This window comes from Medicago sativa, chromosome 5 (assembly GCF_051527215.1).
Source record: "Medicago sativa cultivar Bolivia chromosome 5, Bolivia_mono, whole genome shotgun sequence".
Classification (NCBI taxonomy): domain Eukaryota; kingdom Viridiplantae; phylum Streptophyta; class Magnoliopsida; order Fabales; family Fabaceae; genus Medicago; species Medicago sativa.
In genome coordinates, this window is record NC_140753.1 from 8886472 (window position 1) to 8910294 (window position 23823).

Below are 23823 nucleotides of genomic sequence, written 5' to 3' on the forward strand. Positions count from 1 at the left end.
ATCCACTCATTTACTTAGGTATATACTCTTGAACTATCATATTCATCTATGAAATCAACTATTGGATATGAATATAATAATATTACAATAGTGTGTGTATATGTGTGTGTGTGTGTGTGTGTGTGTGTGTGTGTCACACGACCACATGATTCTGTTCATTTTGGTGTTTTAAGGTTGAGTTTGGTTTATGCATGCTTGTTATTTTTGTTATTCTATTTTTTTAATCTTGTGTATATGTGCATGTGTTTATGTTATGCCCCTTCTTCTTTGGTTTCTTGATCAGCCAATTGATTGGCCATTTAATCTTTATTTTGAAACCCTTAATTTTTTTCCAAGAATATACTTTGTGTGTGATTTTGCTGTTCTACAATTTAGGCTTTTACTTGTGAAAATAAATTTAAAATTTTTAAATTTACACATATTGTATGTTCGAAATTTTATGCACACTTACTCTTATACTTATTCTCATTATAATCAGAAAACTAAGTAAAAAATAATAATAATCCGAAAACAATATTTTTATTCTGGATTTTTAAAATTATCATGATGAAAGAGGATAGACACAAAGGATATCATGTTTTTACATACTTCAGATCAAAAATATTCAGTGACATATTAGTGTTCAAAATTATAGTCATCTATATATGTGATTACGTTCATTTTATCAAATTATTATTGATGTCTACATATCACCGTTAGCGCTATGACAATATCACATGTCTATGTTTGTGTTGATATATGTGTATATATATAATTGTTATTGTGGCCTACATGCAGGTAAGAAGCTAGAATGGCACATCAATTTCGTTTAGGAAATTGGCTAAGAGAGGAGAGCAGCCCAGTTCGCGAAGCAAGGCAATTAAGATATATGAGGCTAATCAATTCTTCAGATAATCATGCTTCTTCTTCCTCCTCTTCTCCTCCAAGATTATTTAGTTCATCTCTTGGCATGGTTCCTACTAGTTACAATGCTTTGGGGGGTAGTAGCAGCAACAACACCAACAACACTAGCACTAATTCCCACTTCATCAATGGAGGACTGGCATGTGCCTCGTTCATCCCGGCTAGAGAAACTGGAGTTGAACCTGCTGTAGGATATGAGTACCAAAGAAGTGGAGCTGCTGCAGTAAATAGTAGTAATGCTAATTCCATTTCATCATTCTATAGAGGAATTAACACCACCACCACCACCACCACTACTGGTGGTCCTAGCAACGATGATGATCCACGTCGTGCTAATTTATTGTTAAAGAGAAGCAGATCACCAAATGCATTAAATAGAGGTGAAACTTCTGCTCAAGGTTCACAGGGTGATGAAAGTTCTAGTAGAAGACGCACCCTTCCTTCTTCTTTTCATACTCACCAAGACAACGTCAACATGTCGTAATCATCTTCATCAACATCTTGGAGGGACTTTGACAACATGATGAATGAAGCTGCTCTTGCACGTGCAGGACCAAGTACCTATGGTACTACTTCTGCTACTTGGTCTCCACTATATAGTCCTCCTCGTGGTACAATAGGTCTTTTTGAAGATGATCGTCCAATTCCATATCATAATGCACCTCATTCTGATTTTCTCACTGAGCCTCTTGATATTCCTAGCATGTTACGTCGTCAAGAGCATCCTAGGACAAACTTCAACATAGGAAGACACAATCCTTCTCCTGCCTCTAGATCCGCCTCTGCATCATTTCTATATCCCTCTACAACAACAGGTGGAGCAAGAGGTTCTTCTTCTCGTAGCATAAGCCGGAGGCAGAATAATAACAATAACTTGGATGTCTTTGATCTTATTCATGAACAACGAATGGATGAAGCATATGCTGAAAACATGATAAATGTTGAACAACATGTAAGGATATTGCCAGGAGGCCGTGTAAATCGATTTAGTGTACCGGCTATTAACCTTGGGATGCCTAGTAGTTTTGTACCACCACGACAACCACACCTGCCTTCAGATCCATCATCGAGTAATTACAGGCTAAATCCTCCTCCACCTCCTCCTAGATCGAGGTTTAGTACTGTTGAACAAACTGGTGAGTACGTGCAGACCAATTCAACATTCGCAAGATCAGAGAATTCATCTCGTCCTGGCGGTAATAACCGCATTTTCATTTCAACTTCTAATGAACTTAGGGAAGAGAGGAACGCTCTCAGGGATGAGGTATATATACTTTCTTAATTACTTGTGATTATTTTTGGTTGTTCATTCGTATAAATGAATTTAGTGTTTAATAATATGCTTCACTTTCAAATATTCTGGATTTATTTTCCATGATTAATTGTTAGTTGAAACTAACAAGTGAAAGTATTTAATTTGTAATTATATATTGTGTTGCCATATGTATTGGATGTGGAGATTTAATATTGCAATGAATTGGAAATGATGATAACTGTGTTGTATTGATATAAACTATAATTAAGTTGATAGAAATCCATCCTAGGAGTCCAACAACATGCGGGAAATAGGTTGAAAAAAATGTGTATAAGTGATATTTTTGAAAGAGTGTATTAAAGCTTAGCTTAAGATCTATTGTGCCCCTTCAACATTTTTTTTTGTTGTTGTTGTGTCAATGTCTATTCGATCGGTCACCACTACTTGGTCACCTGAGTCACACATTAAATGTCTAGATATTAGTATGAGGAGGTGTGTCAATAGTTTCATATTGAACAAGATATGACATGTCAATTTATTTATAGTGGTGGGTATTAAATTATGTTTAATCCAAATTCTAGGAATAGTTATTTATGTCATGAATTGGGTATTGCTTTGTAGTGATCTAGTGTTATTAACGACCATTTTATGATCGTCACTAATGAAATTCGAACAATGGGTCTTAAGTTTACATTGAAATTCTAACATGAATAAACTCTTACCACCGAACAATCACTTCAAGTGTAAATTTAATATTACATTGACGAATGAAAAATGAAGAATAACATATTTGTTAGTTGTATTCATATAATTAAGTTGTTAAATTTCTATCCTACACATCTATATCTTCTGTTGATTAATTTTGCATTCATGAGTCAAATACGACTTTAACATTTGGGTATGAAATGTATCAGATTTTTAACACCATACATCATCTTCGCAACGGTGGCTCTGCGCGTATAGAGGTAATTAAATTTTCACTTAAATTATATACATTTTCTTACATTAATCACTTTAATACTTTTTCTGATATTATTACACCTACCAAGTCATTTTAAACACACATATGTCTCTTTCATTGATTTATAGTCTACTGGTTGGCATGGAAGAGAATATTCTTTACTACAAAAAATTCATATCATCACTTACTTTAATTTATTTTGCAAATATATGTCACATAGGACTTGTTATTACTTGACTGCTCAATTGTGCTAAACCTATTGGACTCTCAAGAACTCATGGATCAAATGAATGATTCAGATGACTGGCCGTACGAGGTAAAACTTATGTAATTATTAACATATAATTAATATTTTTTGCTCAATTTCATATACAAGTAGCTAGCTATAGTTTGTCTTAATTATGATTAGAAGATCATATTCAATTGAATGTAATGAATTAAATTAACATATAGATAATTTCGGCACTTGAGAGTGATCAATCGGAGAGTGTCGAGATAGGACTGACAGAACAAGAAATCTTGAGGTACATTCAACAGGAAACTTATCGGATCAATCTTGAGGAAACAAGTACTCAGAATCAAACATGTACCATATGCCAGGTGAGGCCAACTACATGTTTCATTCATCAATTAATTGAGTGTAATCAAACACATGAAATTTCAAAATTTAGGTCAACACAATTTACACGGAAAAAAAAACATCTCTTATTTTGTCACTCCAAAGTGTTTAGAGATGGTAAAATTAAAGAGTAGTTTTATTTAATAGATATTTCTTATTTTTGTATGTGATTCACCTTTTTACAATAACATGTATAAGAGATTGTTTTTCTCTTTTTTAGTGATAGATGGGAAAGCATTGATTTACTTGTTTCTTTCTTTTTGAAATGTCATTTCTATTGCCTCAAAATTTGATTTCACATTTATTTGTTAGTAATTAATTTAGTTTGTGATTTAACTTTTTCTAATAGCACATGAAACTCTTGGGAACATGATAATGAGAAAATCAAAGTCCCACATTGAAAAAAATCTTAATTATTTTTTTTTATAAAAAGTCACACCTATATTGTTTTGTTTTTGACGAAGTGACTCTTATATTCTAACAAGCTGATTTTGTAAGAATAGTTGAACTAAATATTAAAATCCTAAAACCTAAGGATGTTTGAGTCTCGTAACCGACATTTTTCATGTTTATTAGGAGGACTATGTAGCAGGAGAGAGAATTGGTAGACTTCAGTGTGTGCATATCTTTCATCTTGACTGCATCAAACCGTGGTTGGAGTTGAAGAATGTTTGTCCTATCTGCAAGCAGATAGCACTAGAAATTGATGAAGACGAGGAATAGAACATAGATGAATAATTGCTTACTTTACAAGTTGCCTGAAAACTCTTTTGTTATGTGTTTTTGAGTTTATCCTACTTTATCTTTTTTCAATTATTGAACACTTTTTATATCATGCAATTGAGTTTACATGATTTAATTACATTCAAAATATTATATATTTTACCGTGCCGTTTGAATTAGTTGCATGATAAGTGAGTTACAAAAGAATTTTTTGCTATATAAGCGTGAGTCACATTTCAAGAAAAATAGATGTTGAGCAACATATAAACGAGATGATGTTGTATATCCAATATCTTAAAATTTTAGATAAAGATGTAGTGATGAAACCACTTGTGTGGTTGTTTAAATTCTCTAATATGCTAATCCACACTCCCCTCATGATCCAATCGTTGTATTAGTGTCAATGATTTGATTAAAATGTATGTGAAAGCAAAAGCTTTCTCTGTTGGAGGGGGAGCATACTCAACTGAATGGATGAACCCACACCGAAGATTATTGGCATGTCAAGTGAGTTATAAGTTTTACACTGGATTGAAAAGTGGATGTCGATATATTAGTGAGATGATCTATAGACCTCATTCTTTTAGGTTTTGAATGAAAATACAATGTACAAACAACTTGTGTGATTGTTCTTAACTTGATCTTTAGACTCCTCTCAAAATCCAGAACTAAGAGAGATTGTTGATATATCAGGTGTGGGACTCCATATAACCGATGTATTGAGATTTTTGGTGAAAATGTAGTGTTAAAATTTATGTGATTGATTTTAACTCATGCGATGACTCGTGGCTTCCTTCAAACATAAATGAGAAATATATTTTATCTTTTCTATAAGAGTACCGATCCTCGAGAATCCAGCACCCCCTTAAGAATTGCTTTACTCCTCAACATATCCAAAGTGAGCTTGTGATCAGTGCAAACCAAAAGAGAAATCTCACCTCTTATACTTCTTTTATCCCTAATGACCCTCCAAATTGTACAAGATCAAGCACACTAACAATATAATATTGCTGAAGCGCCTTCATATAGCCTTCACCTTGAAATCTCTAAATTTAGGTTTGTATAACTTATTTAATTTTTTTTTTGAAGGAAACTTATTTAATTTAATGCTCAACAAATCAATAATGCAACTTAAAATTTTAGATGCTGCATTTAATTTCATAATTACCGCATCAATAATAATTAGAATATTTTGTAGCGAATGCGTGAAACTTGCTAGGATTTCATGTATACCTTTTTTTCTCTATTTTGTTGCCCTGTGATGTCGGTGGTTCTATTGTTGCATCAGATAAAGACTTTGGTTTTTTTTATTTTATTTTAATTTTTTATATTTTTTATCATTTAGGAAAAGTTGTTAATTTACTGTCGAATTTTAATTTTGTGAGTGTATTGCTTGAGGACAAACAAAAGTTCAAGTGGGGGATGTGATGATAGTCAATCATATATAGTCTTTTTAACATCATTTTGGAGCATTTTAAAGTCTTTTTTTTTTAACAAAGTTATCATCTATCTTAGTTGATTCTATGTAAATAATTCAATGGATGAGCATCAGAGTAATTCGAAGCACAAAGCCTTGAACCACATTAAATCATACAAACCAGACAACTCAGTGTGGTCGTGTTATGCTTTTTACAAGATTAATCAAGTGATTTCTTGGAGTATAGTAACAACAAACGTTTCAGTGACGAGAAGTGGGAAAAAAGATGAAGAATTGAGGAAGGATAAGCTATTATCTCATGTGTGATGCATGCTAGGATCTGTGCACGCTCATCCATGAAAAAGGATCAAGTGTACAAGAACTGGATTTTGTACGAAGTGTGTATTGAGTTGCAAGTCACGCAACATGTAAATCAATTTCGAAGAAAAATAATATTGCGAGTCCATTTTAATATAACCAAACTTTGAATACATATTTTTCGCTATAATTTATTCACAATTTTATTAACATATAGTTTTAAACCCTATTATAAAATATGAAACAACTTAAAATAAAATTAAATTATGTGAAAAATTGCTAGAGTCGATAAAGTATAGTTATTTAAAAATGAATTTTTTACTCTAAATTATAAAATAATAATAAAATATATAAATTTAATTATCATTGACATTTAAAGTATAAAGAATTTAACTTATTTTTCTTAAATGGTGGTTCGAAATTAGTTTAATCATAAATTTTTTATTTATTCTAAAATAGATTAACGTGTAGTGTATATTTAATTATTAAGGGATGAGGTTGTAAAAAAAAAAAGCATCTCACGGGGGAGTGGAGTATAAATTTTACTTTTCAAAGGATGAGAGTATAATTCAAGCTTCTCTTACGAAAGGGGAGTGTAATTTACTCTAAAAAAATTGAAAAATATTGATGCATTTACACTACAAGAAAAAATGTTGTCTTCTAAGGAACATTGTTTTCCAAGAAAATGATATCTCTGATATAATCTCAAGAAATGAAGTTCAATTTCATATGACAAAGTAGTCAAATGATCATCAGTGTCACCTATATTAAAAATAATTTACCCTTTCCCAATTATTATTTTTTGAATATTTATATATTAAGATATTGTTTTTATGAATGTTTAATATTTTAAAATTATAAGTGCTATTATATGTATTTGACTGATTTATATGGTACGATTATTTTTTTCCTATTAATTTTTTTGGTCAAATCTTTTTTCCTAATATTAAAAAGGTAACGGTTATTTTATATATTAAGATATTGTTTTTATGAATGTTTAATATTTTAAAATTATAAGTGCTATTATATGTATTTGACTGATTTATATGGTACAATTATTTTTTTCCTATTAATTTTTTTGGTCAAATATTTTTTCCTAATATTAAAAAGGTAATGGTTATATGAGAACAAAAAGAGTATTTTTTGGTCAAGATTTATTTTTTAATATTTTAAAATTATATATGCTTTTTTTTAGGGAAAAATTATAAATGCTATTATATGTATTTGACTGATTTATATGGTATGATTACTTTTTTCGTAATATTTTTTTTTGTAATTTTTTTCCTAATATTAAATAGGCAACGGTTATATGAGAAATAAAAAGTATTTTTCTGTCAAGATTTTTTTTTTACCGTTTCCTAATATTAAAGAAGGTAACGGTTATATGAGAAATAAAAAAGTAGTTTATTGGTCAAGAAAAAAAATGTTTTACAATAGAGAGATTTTTTATTATTATTATTATTACAGGGGGATGTACTTAGATAAATATTAGTCGTTTGCCAGCCATGTCATCCTTGCCTTTCATATTGCTTATAGAGAAAAGAGTAGAGTGTAAGAGATACAATCAGTGTGATTGAGCAGTAGTAGTCACCAACTTTTGGTTTTTAGCATCAACAAACTCTCGTATCCACTCATTTACTTAGGTATATACTACCATATTCATCTATGAAATCAATTATTGGATATGAATATAATAATGTTACAATAGTGTATGTATATATGTGTCACATGACCATCTGATTCTGTTCATTTTTGTGTTTTAAGGTTGAATTTGGTTTATGCATGTTTGTTATTTTTGTTAATCTATTTTTTTTAATCTTGTGTATATGTGCGTGTTTATGTTATACCCCTTCTTCTTTGGTTTCTTATTAATTTTCAAACCCTTGTTTTTTTTTCCACGAATATACTTTGTGTGTGATGATGTTCTACAATTTGGGATTTTACTTGTGAAAATAAATTTTAAATTCTTAGATTTACACATATTGTATGTTCAAAAATTTATGCACACCTACTCTTATACTTATTCTCAGTATAATCAGAAAACTAAGTCAAAAAAAATTATAATTCGAAAACAATATTTTTATTCTGGATTTTTAAAATTATCATGATGAAAGAGGATAGACACAAAGGATATCATGTTTTTATATACTTCATATACTTTAGATCAAAAATATTCAGTGATATATTAATGTTCAACATGACAGTCATCTATATATGTGATTACGTTCATTTTATCAAATTATTATTATTCGTGTTGATATATATATATATATATATATATATATATATATATATATATATATATAATGTTATTGTGGCCTACATGCAGGTAAGAAGCTAGAATGGCACATCAATTTCGTTTAGGAAATTGGCTAAGAGAGGAGAGCAGCCCAGTTCGCGAAGCAAGACAATTAAGATATATGAGGCTAATCAATTCTTCAGATAATCATGCTTCTTCTTCCTCCTCTTCTCCTCCAAGATTATTTGGTTCGTCTCTTGGCATGGTTCCTACTAGTTACAATGCTTTGGGGGCTAGCAACAGCAACAACACCAACAACCCTAGCACTAATTCCCATTTCATCAATGGAGGACTGGCACGTGCGTCATTCATCCCAACTAGAGAAACTGGAGCTGGACCAGCTGTAGGATATGACTACCAAAGAAGTGGAGCTGCTGCAGGAAATAGCAATAATGCTAATTCCATTTCATCATTCTACAATGGTATTAAAACCACCACCGCTATCGCTGGTCCTAGCAATGATGATCCACGTCGTGGTAATTTATTGTTTAAGAGAAGCAGATCACCAAATGCATTAAATAGATGTGAAACTTCTGCTCAAGGTTCACAAGGTGATGGAAGTTCCAGTAGAAGATGTACTCTTCCTTCTTCTTTTCATGCAAATCATGACAACATCAACATGTCTTCATCATCTTCATCAACATTTTGGAGGGACTTTGACAACACGATGAACGAAGCTGCTCTTGCACGTGCAGGACCAAGTACTTATGGTACTACTTCTGCTACTTGGTCTCCACTTTATAGTCCTCCTCGTGGTACAATAGGTCTTTTTGAAGATGATTGTCCAATTCCATATCTTAATGCATCTCATTCTGATTTTCTCACTGAGCCTCTCGATATTCCCAGCATGTTACGTCGTCAAGAGCATCCTAGGACAAACTTCAACATAGGAAGACACGATCCTTCTCCTGACTCTAGATTTGCCTCTACATCATTTCTATATCCCTCTACAACAACAGGTGGAGCAAGAGGTTCTTCTTCTCGAAGCACAAGCTGGGGGCAGAATAATGACAATAACTTGGACATGTTTGATCTTATTCATGAACAACGAATAGATGAAGCATATTCTGAAAACATGATAAGTGTTCAACAACATGTAAGGTTTTTGCCAGGAGACCGTGTAAATCGATTTAGTGTTCCAACGATTAATCTTGAGATGCCTAGTAGTTTTGTACCACCAGGACAACCACCCTCGCCTTCAGATCCATCATCGAGTAATTACCGGCTAAATCCTCCTCCACCTCCTCCTAGATCGAGGTTTAGTACTGTTGAACAAACTGGTGAGTACATGCACACCAATTCAACATTCACAAGATCAGAGAATCCATCTCGTCCTGGTGGTAATAACCGCATTTTCATTTCAACTTCTGATGAACTTAGAGAAGAGAGGAACGCTCTCAGGGATGAGGTATATATACTTTGTTAGTTAATTGTGATTATTTTTGGTTGTTCATTAGTATAAATGAATTTAGTGTTTAATAATGTGCTTCACTTTCAAATATTCTGAATTTATTTTCCATAATTAATTGTTAGATGAAGTTAATAAGTGATAGTATTTAATTTGTAATTATATAGTGTGTTGCTATATGTATGGATATGGAGATTTAATATTGCAATGAATTGGAAATGATGATAAGTGTGTTGTATTGATATAAACTACAATTAAGTTGATAGAAATCCATCCTAGAAATCTATCTTGATTGATATGTTTCTTCTTAAAAAAACTGGTTACCTCATTTAATTGTTAGGAGTCCAACAACTGGTGAGAAATAGGTTGAAAAAAATGTGTACAAGTGATTTTTTTTAAAGAGTGTATAAGTGATAGATATGTTGCTCTCCTTACAAATTAATTTTGCAAAGATGAATTAGGCCAAAAGTTGAATTTAAGATGGTATTAAAGCTTAGCTTAAGATCTATTGTGCCCCTCAACAAGTTCTTGTTGTGTCAATGTCTATTCGATTGGTCACCACTGCTTGGTCACATGAGTCACACATTAAATTTCTAGATATTATTGTGAGGAGGTGTGTCAATAGTTTCATATTGAACAAAATATGACATGTCAATTTATTTATAGTGGTGGGTATTAAATTATGTTTAATCCAAATTCTAGGAATAGTTATTTATGTCATGAATTGGGTATTGCTTTGTAGTGATCTAGTGTTACTAATGACCATTTTATGATCGTCACTAATGAAATTCGAACAATGGGTCTTATGTTTACATTGAAATTCTAACATGAATAAACTCTTACCACCTAACAATCACTTCAAGTGTAAATTTAATATTACATTGACAAATGAAAAATGAAGAATAACATATCTGTTAGTTGTATTCGTATAATTAAGTTGCTAGATTTCTATATCTTCTGTTGATTAATTTTGCATTCATGAGTCAAATACGACTTTAATATTTGGGTATGAAATGAATCAGATTTTTAGCACCGTACATCATCTTCGCAACGGTGGCTCCGTTCGTATAGAGTTAATTAAATCTTCACTCAAATTATACATTTTCTTACATTAATCAATTAAATAAATACTTTTTCTGATATTATTACATCTATCAAGTCATTTTAAACACACACATGTCTCATTTACTTGATTTAAAGTCTTTAGTGGTTGGCAAAGGAGAGAATATTATTTACTACAGAAAATTCACATCACTTTAATTTATTTTGCAAATATATATATGTCACACAGGACTTGTTATTACTTGGCTACTCAATTGTGCTAAATCTATTGGACTCTCAAGAACTCATGGATCAAATGAATGATTCAGATGACTGGCCGTACGAGGTAAAATTAAACTTATATAATTATTAATACATAATTAATATTTTTTTCCTTCATATTTTTTGCTCAATTTCATAAACAAGTAGCTAGCTAGAGTTTAGCTTAATTATGATTAAAAGATCATATTCAATTGAATGTAATGAATTAAATTAACATATAGATAATTTCGGCACTTGAGAGTGATGAATGGGAGAGTGTCGAGACAGGACTGACAGAACAAGAAATCTTCAGATACATTCAACAGGAAACTTATCGGATCAATCTTGAGGAAACAAGTACTCAGAATCAAACATGTACCATATGCCAGGTGAGGCCAACTACATGTTTCATTCATTAATTAATTAAGTGTAATCAAACACATGAAATTTCAAAATTTAGGTCAACATAATATACATGAAAAAAAAAAATCATCTCTTATTTTATCACTCCTAAGTGTTTAGAGATGGTATAAGAGATTGTTTTTCTCTTTTTTAGTGATAGATGGGAAAGCATTGATTTACTTGTTTCTTTCTTTTTGAAATGTCATTTCTTTTTTTTCTTTTTTTTTGGTCAAGTAGCCTAGTGGCTAGAGCTCACACATTTTAAATGGGGAGAAGTGGAGTGTCCGGGGTTCAAACCCCGACCCCTGCATATAATATGCAATATCCCTACCAACTGAGTTAAGCTCACGGGGATGAAATGTCATCCCCGTTAGTAATTAATTTAGTTTGTGATTTTTCTAATATCACATGAAACTCTTTAGGTAGTTTGTGATTTAATGAAACTCTTTAGGTAGTTTGTGATTTAACTTTTTCTAATAGCACATGAAACTCTTTAGGGAACATGATATTGAGAAAATCAAAGTCCCACGTCGAAAAAATATCTTAATTATTATTATTATTTTTTTATAAAAAGTCACACCTATATTCTTTTATTTTTGACGAAGTGACTCTTATATTCTAACAAGCTGATTTTACAAGGATAGTTGAACTAAATATTAAAATCCTAAAACATGAGGATGTTCGAGTCTAGTAACCGTCATTTTTCATTGTTTATTAGGAGGACTATGTGGAGGGCGAGAGAATTGGTAGACTTGATTGCTTGCATGTCTTTCATCTTGACTGCATCAAACAGTGGTTGGAGTTGAAGAATGTATGTCCAATCTGCAAGCAGACAGCACTAGAAATTGATGAAGACGAGGAATAAAACATAGATGAATAATTGATTACTTTACAAAAGTTGCCTCAAAACTCTTTTGTTATGTGTTTTTGAGTTTATCCTGCTTTATCTTTTTTCAATTATTGAACACTTTTTATATTATACAATTGGGTTTAGATGATTGAATTACATTCAAAACATTATATATTTTACCGTGTCGTTTGAATTAGTTGCATGATAAGTGAGATACAAAAAAATTTCTATCATCTTTTACTTTGCAATGATCAATTTGAAATACCTATTTGTTGCTATATAAGCGTGAGGAAGAGTCTCACATTTCATGAAAAATAAACGTTCATTGCAGGTTTTAGATTGAGTACTCTTCTTTTTCGTTGAACATGTTTGTGAAAATCCCATACAAGCTTCATTATTGTCACCCATGTATATATAAGATGGGCAATCACAACTCTGCCACAAAAACATGTCCATTTATCACCATAAAATTTCGTCTCTTGTTTTGTTACCATCAATATCTCATAGATATATATTGTATCTGAACCAACTTCGTTCTTATTAAACCCTTACAAAGGTAGTTGCACAAGTTATTTCTACGTGTATTATGAGTTGTTTCCTTCTACCAAAAGAGCTATGCAATCATATAGAAAGTATGATATGCAAATTTTGGTGGGGCAGCAAGAATATTTAGCTTGAAATCCATTCGACAAACTTGAAAAAGCTTTGTATAACAGTTACATATGGATTACGCTTCAGAGATTTAAGGGCTTTTAATTAAGCTTTTTATTATGACAGTTAGTAAATACATAATTGAGATGGTTAATTTGTTGATATATGGAATTTGGGTTGCAAGAAAGAACTGTTTTTATGTATTGTTATCACAAACAAGGATGATGAATTTATTGCAGCTATGGCTAGGGTTTTAATTTTAAATGGATTTCAAGATGCTATATCAGCAGAGGCTCTGGGGATTTTCATGGCCCTAGAATTCGCGTTGTCTCTAAACACTAGGAAATCCATTGTTGAATATAATTCTCAGTCTAATGACTTCTCTAATGACTTCTCAGTCTTAAGAGAGGATATAGATCAATTTGGTAAACATTCTTGCCCTGGATATGGGCCTGTTTTAGTCGATTTGGTTTTCTTTCTAAAGAAGAAAGTAATATCATTATATTCATATGCATTTGTGGTGCATTTTGTTTTTTTTTTTATATCAATGGTCAATCACAATCTTGCATCATTAAAAATATTTATCTTTAATTTTGTTTTTTTTTATATCAATGGTCAATCACAATCTTGCATCATTAAAAATATTTATCTTTAATCATATTTACCTTAAAAATCATACAAATAGTGAATAGTGATTGATTGTGAATGTAAAAAGTTTTACACCAACATTGTATACAAACTAATCTTTTTAGAATATTGATCAACAATCAAATTCTTTAATATTAATTAAAGGTTGAATGTAATTTACAATAAATATCTTCTTCTTTTCTTTTTGGTACAAAAAATCTAACTTTTTTTATTTGGTCAAGTTCTATCTTTTTATTTAGTGCATATTTATCTTCTTTTTCAACAATCTCTTTTACCAATAATTAATTTGAATGGATAATTTCAAGTTTCTTCGATAACCTATTTAGTGTATATTTATCTTCTTCTTTTCTTTTTGGTACAAAAAAAATCTAACTTTTATTATTTGGTCAAGTTCTATCTTTTTATTTAGTGTAAATACTTAAAAAATAATTATTGTGAAAAAGTAAATCAGTATTATTATTATTATTTATTATTATTATTACTATTACTATTACTATTATTATTATTATTATTATTATTATTATTATTATTATTATTATTATTATTATTATTATTATTATCATTGTATGATATTAATGAATTGACACGAGGGGACGCATTGTGACAAAATATTAGTCAACAGCCAGCCATTTACAATCTATTGTGATAAAATTGAATTTCTATAAAATATTTAGACATAAATTAAAAATATTATCTTAGCCTTGATTGAGATCGAAAAAAAAATTCTCTATAAATTGAAGCTCTCTATAGTGTCCTTTTTGCCTTTCATGCTATAGAGAAACCATCAGTGTGGTATTAAGCGGTAGTGATCATCAACTTTTGGTTTTTAACATCCATCAGTTCTTCTACCTACTCATCTATTTAGGTATATATTCTTGAACAATTATTTACATGTATGAAATTAAACATTTTGTTCACTTGTGTGTTTCAAGGTTGGGTTTGATTTGAAATTATTTTTTTTTATCTTGTTTATATGAGCATGTGATTTGAACTATCTTTTTGTTTGATTTTTTGATTAATTGATTGATTGACTGATAAATGTTTGTCTATAAAATTATTTTTTGTGTGTGATTTTGATGTTTTAGAAAATGAGCGACTTTGTGAATATAAATTTAATATTCTTATAATTACACATATATTTTATATGTTCTAAATTTTAAGCACACCTACCCTTAGGTCCTGTTTAGATTGACTTATTTTTGAGCTTATGTAAACAAATAAGCTTTTATGTATTATTCTTAAGCTTGTCAAGGTATTTTATGAAAAAATAGCTTATAAATATACAATTTTTTTTTACAAATATAAATATACAATTTTTGTTAGTGAGAACTTATGAATTAATATAAAAGCATATTTATTTGCATAAACTATTTTTCATAATCTCAAAATAAGTCAATCCAACGGCCTCTTATACTCATTCGAATCTATTCTATGTGTATAGGCAATTAACAACAAATAATACAACTTTTTTTAGGAAACGAAAATATTTTATTTAAACTCACATTCACATCATTCAGATCTATTTTTTGAAATCATATTTTTTTTAAAAAAATCAAAATACAATTTATTTTGTTTTAAAAAAGTCTTTTTTACTAATTTTTTTTAGATACTTGATATCATTGTGAGCGCTATGATAGTATTGATATATGGTTGTTGTTATGGCGTGCATGCAGGTAAGAAGCTATAAAATATGGCCAACCAATACCGTTTAAGAAACCAGCGTAATGAAGAAAGCAGCCCATATCGTAATGCAGTATATCTTAGACTTTTTGGATCAAATATTCACATTATCAATGGAGGATCAAGAAGTGTGTCGTCCACCCCGACTATTGGAGGACAAACTGAAGCTGGACCTACTGAACCTGCTGCAAGATCTGATTATCCAAGAAGTGGAGTTGTTGCAGGAAACAATAGTAATGTGAATTCCATTTCGTCATTCAACGATGGAACTAACACCACTACTATTGGTACTAGGAATGATGACTTGTTTCGTGCTAATTCGTTGTTCAAGAGGAGGAGATCACCTGATCCATTCACTAGAGGTGAAAATTCTAATCAAGGTTCACAAGTTGAAAGAAGCTCAAGCAGAAGACGCACTCTTCCTCCTCCTTTTCATCTTCATAGAGACAATGTCAACATGTCTTCACCACAAGAAACATTTTGGGATCATTTCCTGATGAATGAAGATGGTGATGTAAATGCAGGACCAAGTAGTGCAACTAATCAGTTCGAAATTAATAGCCCTCCACATGTTAGGTTATTCTCAGAAGGTCGTTTGAATCAAACTCCTTCTCCAACAATTGTTCCTGTGTGGCCCAGTAGTTATGTACCACCGCAACAAACAATAACGATTTCCGACGCTTCACCGAGTAATAATTACCGGCTAAACCCTCCTTCGTCTCCTCTTGGATACATGATGAGTACAAACTGATGAGTACATTCAGAATGGTTCAAGATCGCCAAGATCAGAGAATGTAGCTAGCCATGGTGGCATTCACCATAATTTAATATCAACTTCTCATGAACTTAGGCCAGAGAGGAACAACCTCAGGGTTGAGGTATATATACTTTCTTAGTTACCTGATAATATTAACTTTGGTTGATATTAGTATAAATGAATTCATGTTTAAAGATGTGCTTCATTTTCAAATTTTCTCGATTTATTTACCATTAAGTAATTTTTAGTCAAAATTTATAAGTGATAGAATTTAATTGTAGATTTCTTTTTTGAAACAAAATTTGATTTGTAGTTCTATATAATTTGTTGCTATATATGCATGTGGGAATTTAATTAATATTCCAATGAGTTGAAAATGATGATAAGTGTGTTTTGTAGATATAACTTTGTTAGAAATCTATCCTAGAAACCTGACTTAATTGATTTGTTTCTTATTTGTAAAACTGATTTAATTGTTAAGAGTCCAACAATAGTAGGATATTGTGTCAAAAGAAAATATTAGTGAAATATAGTTTGACAAAATGTTTATAAGTGGTAGATACATAGTGCTTACTTTATATCCTAATTTTGTAAAGATAAACTAGACACATAATTAAATTTTAAGATAGTATTAGAGTTCAGTTCATGAACTCTTCTGTCATGTATTATTCGATCACCACTATTGTACCACCCATGTCAGGTCTAGGTGTCTAATTATTGGTTTGAGGAGGTGTGCTAAAATTATACATTAAATACATATCAATTTGTTTATAAGTGGTGGGTATTTGAGTTATGTTCAACCCAAATTCTGAGATTAGTTATTTAGGTTATAGATTGGATACTATTTTGTGAGGGTTTTACTATACCGCAAGATTACTAGTTGCTGCAGAATAAACATCCCCAATGAAATTAAATCATCTTGATATGTACCATTTTATAAACATGTAGCTAGAGTTTTAGCTTAAATATGATACAAGATCATATTCAATTGAAAATGATAAATTAAATTAACATACAGATAATGGAGTGGAGGGTGAGAGAGGAGGAAATCTTCTTGTACATCCAGCAAAAAACATACCGGCCTAATACTGAGGAAACAAGCACAATGAATCAAACCTGCACCATATGTCAGGTGAGGTCAACTACATGTTTCATTCATTTACAAGAGATTTTTTTTTTCTTCTCTTTTTTAGTGATAGATGATAAAGAATTAATACTACTTGTTTCGTTTTTTTGAAATCTTCTTTGTATACCTCAAAATTTTATATCACATTAATTTATGTGTAACTAATTTAGTTCCTGAGTCATTTATTTTTCTAATAGCATATGAAACTCTTTAAGGAACATGATATTGAGAAAATCAAAGTTCAACATTGAAAAAAACAACTTAATTTTTTTTTTATTTTAACAAAAAGTGGCACCTCTATTCTAACCCGCTGTTTTTGTAACGATTGTTTGAACTAAATATTAAAATCCTAATACATGAGCATATTGAAGTCTCATAACCCTCAATTTTTTTTTTGTTTATTAGGAAGATTATATTGATGGGGAGCATATTGGAAGACTTCATTGTACTCACACATATCATTTTGATTGCATCGAACAATGGTTAGGGGTGAAGAATGTTTGTCCAATCTGTAAGAAGACGGCTCGGTTAATCTGGATCTGAAAATTTATGAAGATGATGATGAAAGCGAACATGAATCATTGTTTTCTTTACATGTTGCCTCGAAACTTACTTTTGTTATCGATATTAAGTGGGTATCTTGGGTTGGTGTTTTTTAGTCTATTTTGCTTTTTATTTTTTTCAATTGTTGAAGGCCTTTCTAATTGGATTTGCATGATAGAAAGTCATTCCAAACATTTTATATTTTAACATTCTTATTTCAACTGGACACATTGTTTTTCTTGTTTTGTTACCATCAATATCTCAAAGATATATATTGTATCTGAACCAACTTCGTTCTTATTAAACCTATATATAAAGATAGTTGCACCAAGTTATTCCTACATGTATTCTGACTTGTTTCCTTTTACCAAAAGGGATATGCAATCATATAGAAAGTATGATATGAAAATTTTGGTGAGGCAGCAAGAATATTATATTTAGCTTAAAATCAATTCCACCAACTAGAATAAACTTTGTATAACAAAGTTACATATGGATTAAGCTTCAGATATTTTAGGGCTTTTAAATAAGCCTTTTATATGACAGTTAGTAAATACATAATTGAGATGGCTAATTCGTTGATATATGGAATTTGGATTGTAAGAAACAACCGTGTTTTTAACAATAAAAGCACACCTATGAATGCAATCATCTTGAAATATTTGGAAAACTTGAAAGAATATCAGGCTTTCTCAAACGATCAGAGTAGTACAAACATGCATAATCAAACAAAGCAACAAAACCATAAGAAACATTGGAGGAAAAAATTTGTGTGCCTATTTTTTGGAGAATAAAAAAGTAATTAAACAATGTTTAAAATCACTGGTGATGGTGAAGCAACACAAGATTGATATTATTAATTAAGATCAACTGATCATGTATTTACTTATTCGATATTATCTTGGATTAGATCCATAAATTAAGTGCTTGGCAAAATACCAGTCATCTTGGTTTTTTTAATAGTTAAAATTGGGAGAAAATGTGGTATCAATATCATATGTATGGCATCTGTTCACAACATATCACATATATATATGACTTGGATGAATTTTTTTCTAATAGTAATTAATCGAAAAGTATAGAAGGGTCAGAAAAATACAACATATCAACTGAACTGAGAATGACCGTAAAATTAAAGATAAAAATGAAATACGAAGAGAATGAGAAAATGGAATAAGAAACAAAGTGAAAACTTAAAAGAGTCCAACCTTAGAGATGGATTGCATTTGTGACGCAGTACCATCAAATTTTCTCAATATGGGTAAATAGTATCGATGATGAGTTTTGTTACAACATCAACCAGTAACAGAAAATTAATCTAACCCATTTGGGTTGATCTGATGGTGCAGATTTTGGACTTTAAGGTGTGTTCCTCTCAATGTTTGAAGTTCAATTCTCCTCGGTGCCAATTTAGGTGACATAGTTTTGTTTATTTGAAAAACAGAATTTCAGCCAATGGTGCCTACCTCTACGACTATAGAGCATCTAGTTCCATTTTCTTTCTATGATAAATTAGGATTTACATTGTTACAACCAATATATATAGTATTGTGGTTCAGTTATCAACGCTTCGTTAGCTCACTTCCTTCTCCATCCCTTACGCATCTTTTGTGTGTGTGTGTGTGTGAGTCATACTCAACAAGTTTTATAAATATAAGGACGAAAGGAGTTATAGTAAATAGGTAAAATTCATATAAAAATTGAATCTTATATCTTTTGTACACATAAAAAAAATTACACATTCAATCAATCTTATATCTTACCATGATATCTTATTGTGTCCATGATAAGTCACTTCTAAGAAATTTACTTTATAACATCAAGAAACGAAGTTCAATCCCATTTTGTACGGTTTAAAATTGTCAACAACGTCACACATAACAACAACAACAACAACAATAAAATTTTACAACTTCCAATTTCATTTTTTAAAATATTTACATATTATTTTATGCATGTTAATATTCGAAAACAATAAGTGCTTTTATATATATTCCCTCAAAAAAAAGTGCTTTTATATATATATTTGATTGATTTATATGATATGATTATTGTTTTCTGCACTATTAAAGATGGTATCAGTTATGTTTATATGACCTACAAATAAAAAAAGTTATACTTAGATTAACAATAAAAAAGGTTTTACCTAGAGAGATTGTTGATAACTGACAGGGGACGCATTGTGACAAAATATTAGTCAGCAGCCAGCTATTTACAGTCTATTGCCATAAAATTGAATTTCTATAAAATATTTGGACATAAATTAAAAATAATCTCTCGCCTCGATAGAGAACCCTCAAATTTTCTCTATAAACTAAAGCTCTTTATAGTGTCATTTTTGCCTTTCATGCTATAGAGAAACCATCAGTGTGATATTGAGCGGTAGTGATCATCAACTTTTGGTTTTTAATATCCATCACGCTTCTTGTACCTACTCAGATCTATTTAGGTATGTATTCTTGAACTATCATTTCCATGTATGAAACTAATTATTTTGTTCACTAGTGGGTTTCAAGGTTGGGTTTGATTTGAACTATCTTTTTTTTTTTAATCTTGTTTATACAAACATGTGATTTGAACAATCTTTCTGTTTGATTTCTTGATCAACTAATTGATTCGCTGATAAATCTTATTTTCAAAACCTTAGTCATTTGTGTATCTATTGTGTGTATCTATTGGTTTTGTCCGTGTGATTTTGATGTTTTATAAAAAAAAAAAAAAAAACTTATGAATACACATTTTTTGTTGGTGAGAACTAATGAATTAACATAAAAGCTTAGTTATTTGCATAAATTACTTTTCATAAGCTCAAAAATAAGCAAATTCAAACGGCCCCTTATACTCACTCAGATCTGTTATATGTGTATAGGTAACAATATCTAAAAACAATTTATTTTGTTTAAAAAAGACTTTTTTACAAAATAAAAAAAGTAATTTTTTAGATACTTGATAGTATAACATTTTTTAATTAAAAAGAATATTTCAAATCCAGTTACAATAATATTTTGACTCTAAAAGAGAGTTATAATTATAATTAATTTTTAAATTCCCAAAGTTGTTGAATGTAAAATAATCAGAACTATTTTTTTTCAAAAATGTTAGTGTTTTCGAATTATAATTACGAGAGTTATAATTATACTTTTCCCAACACACTCCAACTCTCATACGATTATATTTTTTAAGCAAAGAATAGAGTCTAGCAACACGGCATTCATCTACATTTGAATATGTTCATTTTATCAAATAATTATTAAAGTGTAGATATCACTCGGCGTTATGATAGTATCATATGTTCATAGTAGTATTGATATATGGTTGTTGTTATGGCATGCATGCAGGTAAGAAGCTATAAAATATGGCCAACCAATATCGTTTAGGAAACCAGCATAATGAAGAAAGTAGCCCATATCGTAATGCAGTATATCTAAGACTATTTGGGTCAAATATTAGCATTATCAATGGAGGACCAAGAAGTGTGTCCTCCATCCCGGCTGTTGGAGGACGAATTGGAGCTAGACCTACTGAACGTGCTGCAAGATCTGATTATCAAAGAAGTGGAGTTGTTGCAGGAAATAGTAGTAATGTGAATTCCATTTCGTCATTCAGCGATGGAATTAACACCACTACTACTGGTACTAGGAATGATGACTTGCTTCGTGCTAATTCACTGTTAAAGAGAAGTAGATCACCCGATCCATTCACTAGAGGTGAAACTTCTAATCAAGGTTTACAAGTTGACCCTTCGTCGAGTAGTTTTGTACCACCACAACAACCAATAACGACTTTAGACCCTTCGCTGAGTAATAATTACTGGCTAAACCTTCCTCCATCTCCTCGTGGATCTGGATTTACTATTGCTGCACAAACTGATCAGTACATTCAGACTAGTTCAGGATCGCCAAGGTCAGATAATGTAGCTAGCCATGGTGGCATTTACCACAATTTCATCTCACCTTCTCATGAACTTAGGCCAGAGAGGAACATGCTCAGGATTGAGGTATATATACTTTCTTTATTACTTGTTAATTAATATTAAATTTGGTTGATATTAGTATAAAGAATTCACGATTAAAGATGCGCTTTATTTTCAAATTTTCTCTATTTATTTACCATTAAGTAAACTTTAGTCAAAATTAATAACTGATCACATTTAATTTGTAGTTATATATATAGTGTGTTGTTATATGTATGCATGTGGAAATTTAATATTGCAATGAATTGGAAATGATGATAAGTGTGTTTTGTTAATATAAAATTGTTAGAAATTTATCCTAGAAACCTAACTTAATTGATATGTTTCTTATTTATATAAAAAAAAAAATGTTAAGAGTCTAACTATAGTGAGATATTGTGTCAATGAGAATAAGTGAAATATAGATTAACAAAATGTTTATAAGTGGTAGATACGTAGTTCTCATGTTATATCCTAATTTTGTAAAGAACTATTTTTTGAGCACTATGTATCTACCACTTATTCCACCACCGCTATTGTACCACACCCTTGTCACATCCCGATGTCTAGTCATTGGTACGTATGCGGAGGTGTGCTAAAATTCTACATTAAATACATAACAATTTGTTTATAAGTGGTGGGTATTTGAGTTATGTTCAACCCAAATTCTGAGATCAGTTGTTTAGGTTATAGATTGGATATTACTTTGTGATGGTGTTACTAAACCGTAAACATGTGGAAATTTAATACTATTACGTTTATTATGTTAGTATATTTACCAACTTTTATTTTTACACCTTTTATCAATTCATTTTAAGCACTATTTATAAGAAGGGTTGTAGAGCTCCTGCTAAATGCATGTGCTTGAAAGTCTGATAAAACTCAAAACATATTCATACAAAGATGATATAGATCAACATGACCACACCCCATGAAAGCTACCCCAAAACTACTAATTGTTGCAGAATAAACATCCGTGAAATTAAATCATCTTGATATATGCACCATTTTGAATTCACATCACGTTACTTTCATGTATTCTGAAAATATATGTCACACAGAACTTTTCAGTACTTGATTACTGGGCCACTCAAAATCGGTGGCTTCATTCTCAAGAGCGCATAGATCGGATGACTAATTCAGAGGACTGGCTTTCAGATGACTGGCTGGACAAGGTAAATATTTTGTAACTATTAATGTAAAATTAATACTTCATATTGTTTGCTCAATTTTATAAACATGTAGCTAGAATTTAGCTTAAATATGATACAAGATCATATTCAATTGAAAATTATAAATTAAATTAACGTACAGGTGATGAAGGCGGGGCTGAGAGAGGAGGAAATCTCAGAGTCTATCCAGAAAGAAACTTACCAACCTAATATTGAGGAAACAAGCACAATGAATCAAACTTGCACCATATGTCAGGTGAAGTCAACTACATGTTTCATTCATTTATTGAGTTTAATCAACATATTAAAATCCTAATACATGCGCATGTTCAAATCTCATAACCCCTATTTTTTTATGTTTATTAGGAAGATTTTATTGATGGGGAGCGTATTGGGAGACTTGATTGTATTCGCCGTCACATATATCATCTTGACTGCATCAGCCAATGGTTGGAGGTGAAGAATGTTTGTCCAGTCTGTAAGGAGATTGCTCTGAGGATTTATGATGAAGATGAATAATTGTTTGCTTTACATTTTGCTTCAAAACTTACTTTTGTTATGAGTATCAAACAGGTATCTTGGGCTGGTGATTTTTAGCCTATTTTGCTTTTTATTTTTTTCGATTATTGAAGGCCTTTCTAATTGGATTTGCATGATAGAAAGTCATTCCAAACATTTTATATTTTAACTTTCTATTTGAATCAGTTTAAGATGCGTGAGTTAAAGAAACTCACTTAATATTGCTCATCTCTTTTTTATATGTAAACCGCTTTTTTATATAGCTATATTATGTGATCACTTTTGTTATTTAAACCGTTATCCTGAAGTATCTTCATT

The 23823-nt window shown here is 30.7% G+C and overlaps 2 protein-coding genes and 2 pseudogenes across 2 annotated transcripts; all 4 read left to right on the top strand.

Moving 5' to 3' along the window:
• The first annotated feature begins 790 nt into the window (after positions 1–790).
• LOC146919753 (uncharacterized) lies at positions 791–4623 on the top strand (annotated as a pseudogene).
• A 3915-nt stretch (positions 4624–8538) lies between these two features.
• On the top strand, positions 8539–12548 carry LOC146919754 (uncharacterized). Its single transcript, XM_085710614.1, has 5 exons — positions 8539–9903; positions 10926–10974; positions 11193–11290; positions 11448–11594; positions 12326–12548. Exons 1-5 carry the CDS (start codon positions 8539–8541, stop codon positions 12470–12472), a joined length of 1806 nt encoding a protein of 601 aa, XP_085566740.1. The 3' UTR covers positions 12473–12548.
• A 2898-nt stretch (positions 12549–15446) lies between these two features.
• On the top strand, positions 15447–18146 carry LOC146919755 (uncharacterized; annotated as a pseudogene).
• A 2914-nt stretch (positions 18147–21060) lies between these two features.
• Positions 21061–23614, top strand: LOC146919756 (uncharacterized). The gene is made up of 4 exons (XM_085710615.1): positions 21061–21859; positions 22876–22989; positions 23129–23242; positions 23353–23614. The coding sequence occupies exons 1-4, from the start codon at positions 21218–21220 to the stop codon at positions 23503–23505; spliced, it is 1023 nt and encodes a 340-aa protein (XP_085566741.1). The 5' UTR covers positions 21061–21217; the 3' UTR covers positions 23506–23614.
• The last annotated feature ends 209 nt before the right edge of the window (positions 23615–23823 follow it).

Excerpts from the sequence above, each read along its gene's own strand:
- LOC146919754 (XM_085710614.1), top strand. The coding sequence starts at position 8,539 with ATGGCACATCAATTTCGTTTAGGAAATTGGCTAAGAGAGGAGAGCAGC. Across the intron at positions 9,904-10,925 it reads GGAACGCTCTCAGGGATGAG|ATTTTTAGCACCGTACATCA; the intron begins GTATATATACTT and ends GAAATGAATCAG. Across the intron at positions 10,975-11,192 it reads CGGTGGCTCCGTTCGTATAG|AGGACTTGTTATTACTTGGC; the intron begins AGTTAATTAAAT and ends TATATGTCACAC.
- LOC146919756 (XM_085710615.1), top strand. The coding sequence starts at position 21,218 with ATGGCCAACCAATATCGTTTAGGAAACCAGCATAATGAAGAAAGTAGC. Across the intron at positions 21,860-22,875 it reads GGAACATGCTCAGGATTGAG|AACTTTTCAGTACTTGATTA; the intron begins GTATATATACTT and ends TATGTCACACAG. Across the intron at positions 23,243-23,352 it reads AAACTTGCACCATATGTCAG|GAAGATTTTATTGATGGGGA; the intron begins GTGAAGTCAACT and ends TATGTTTATTAG.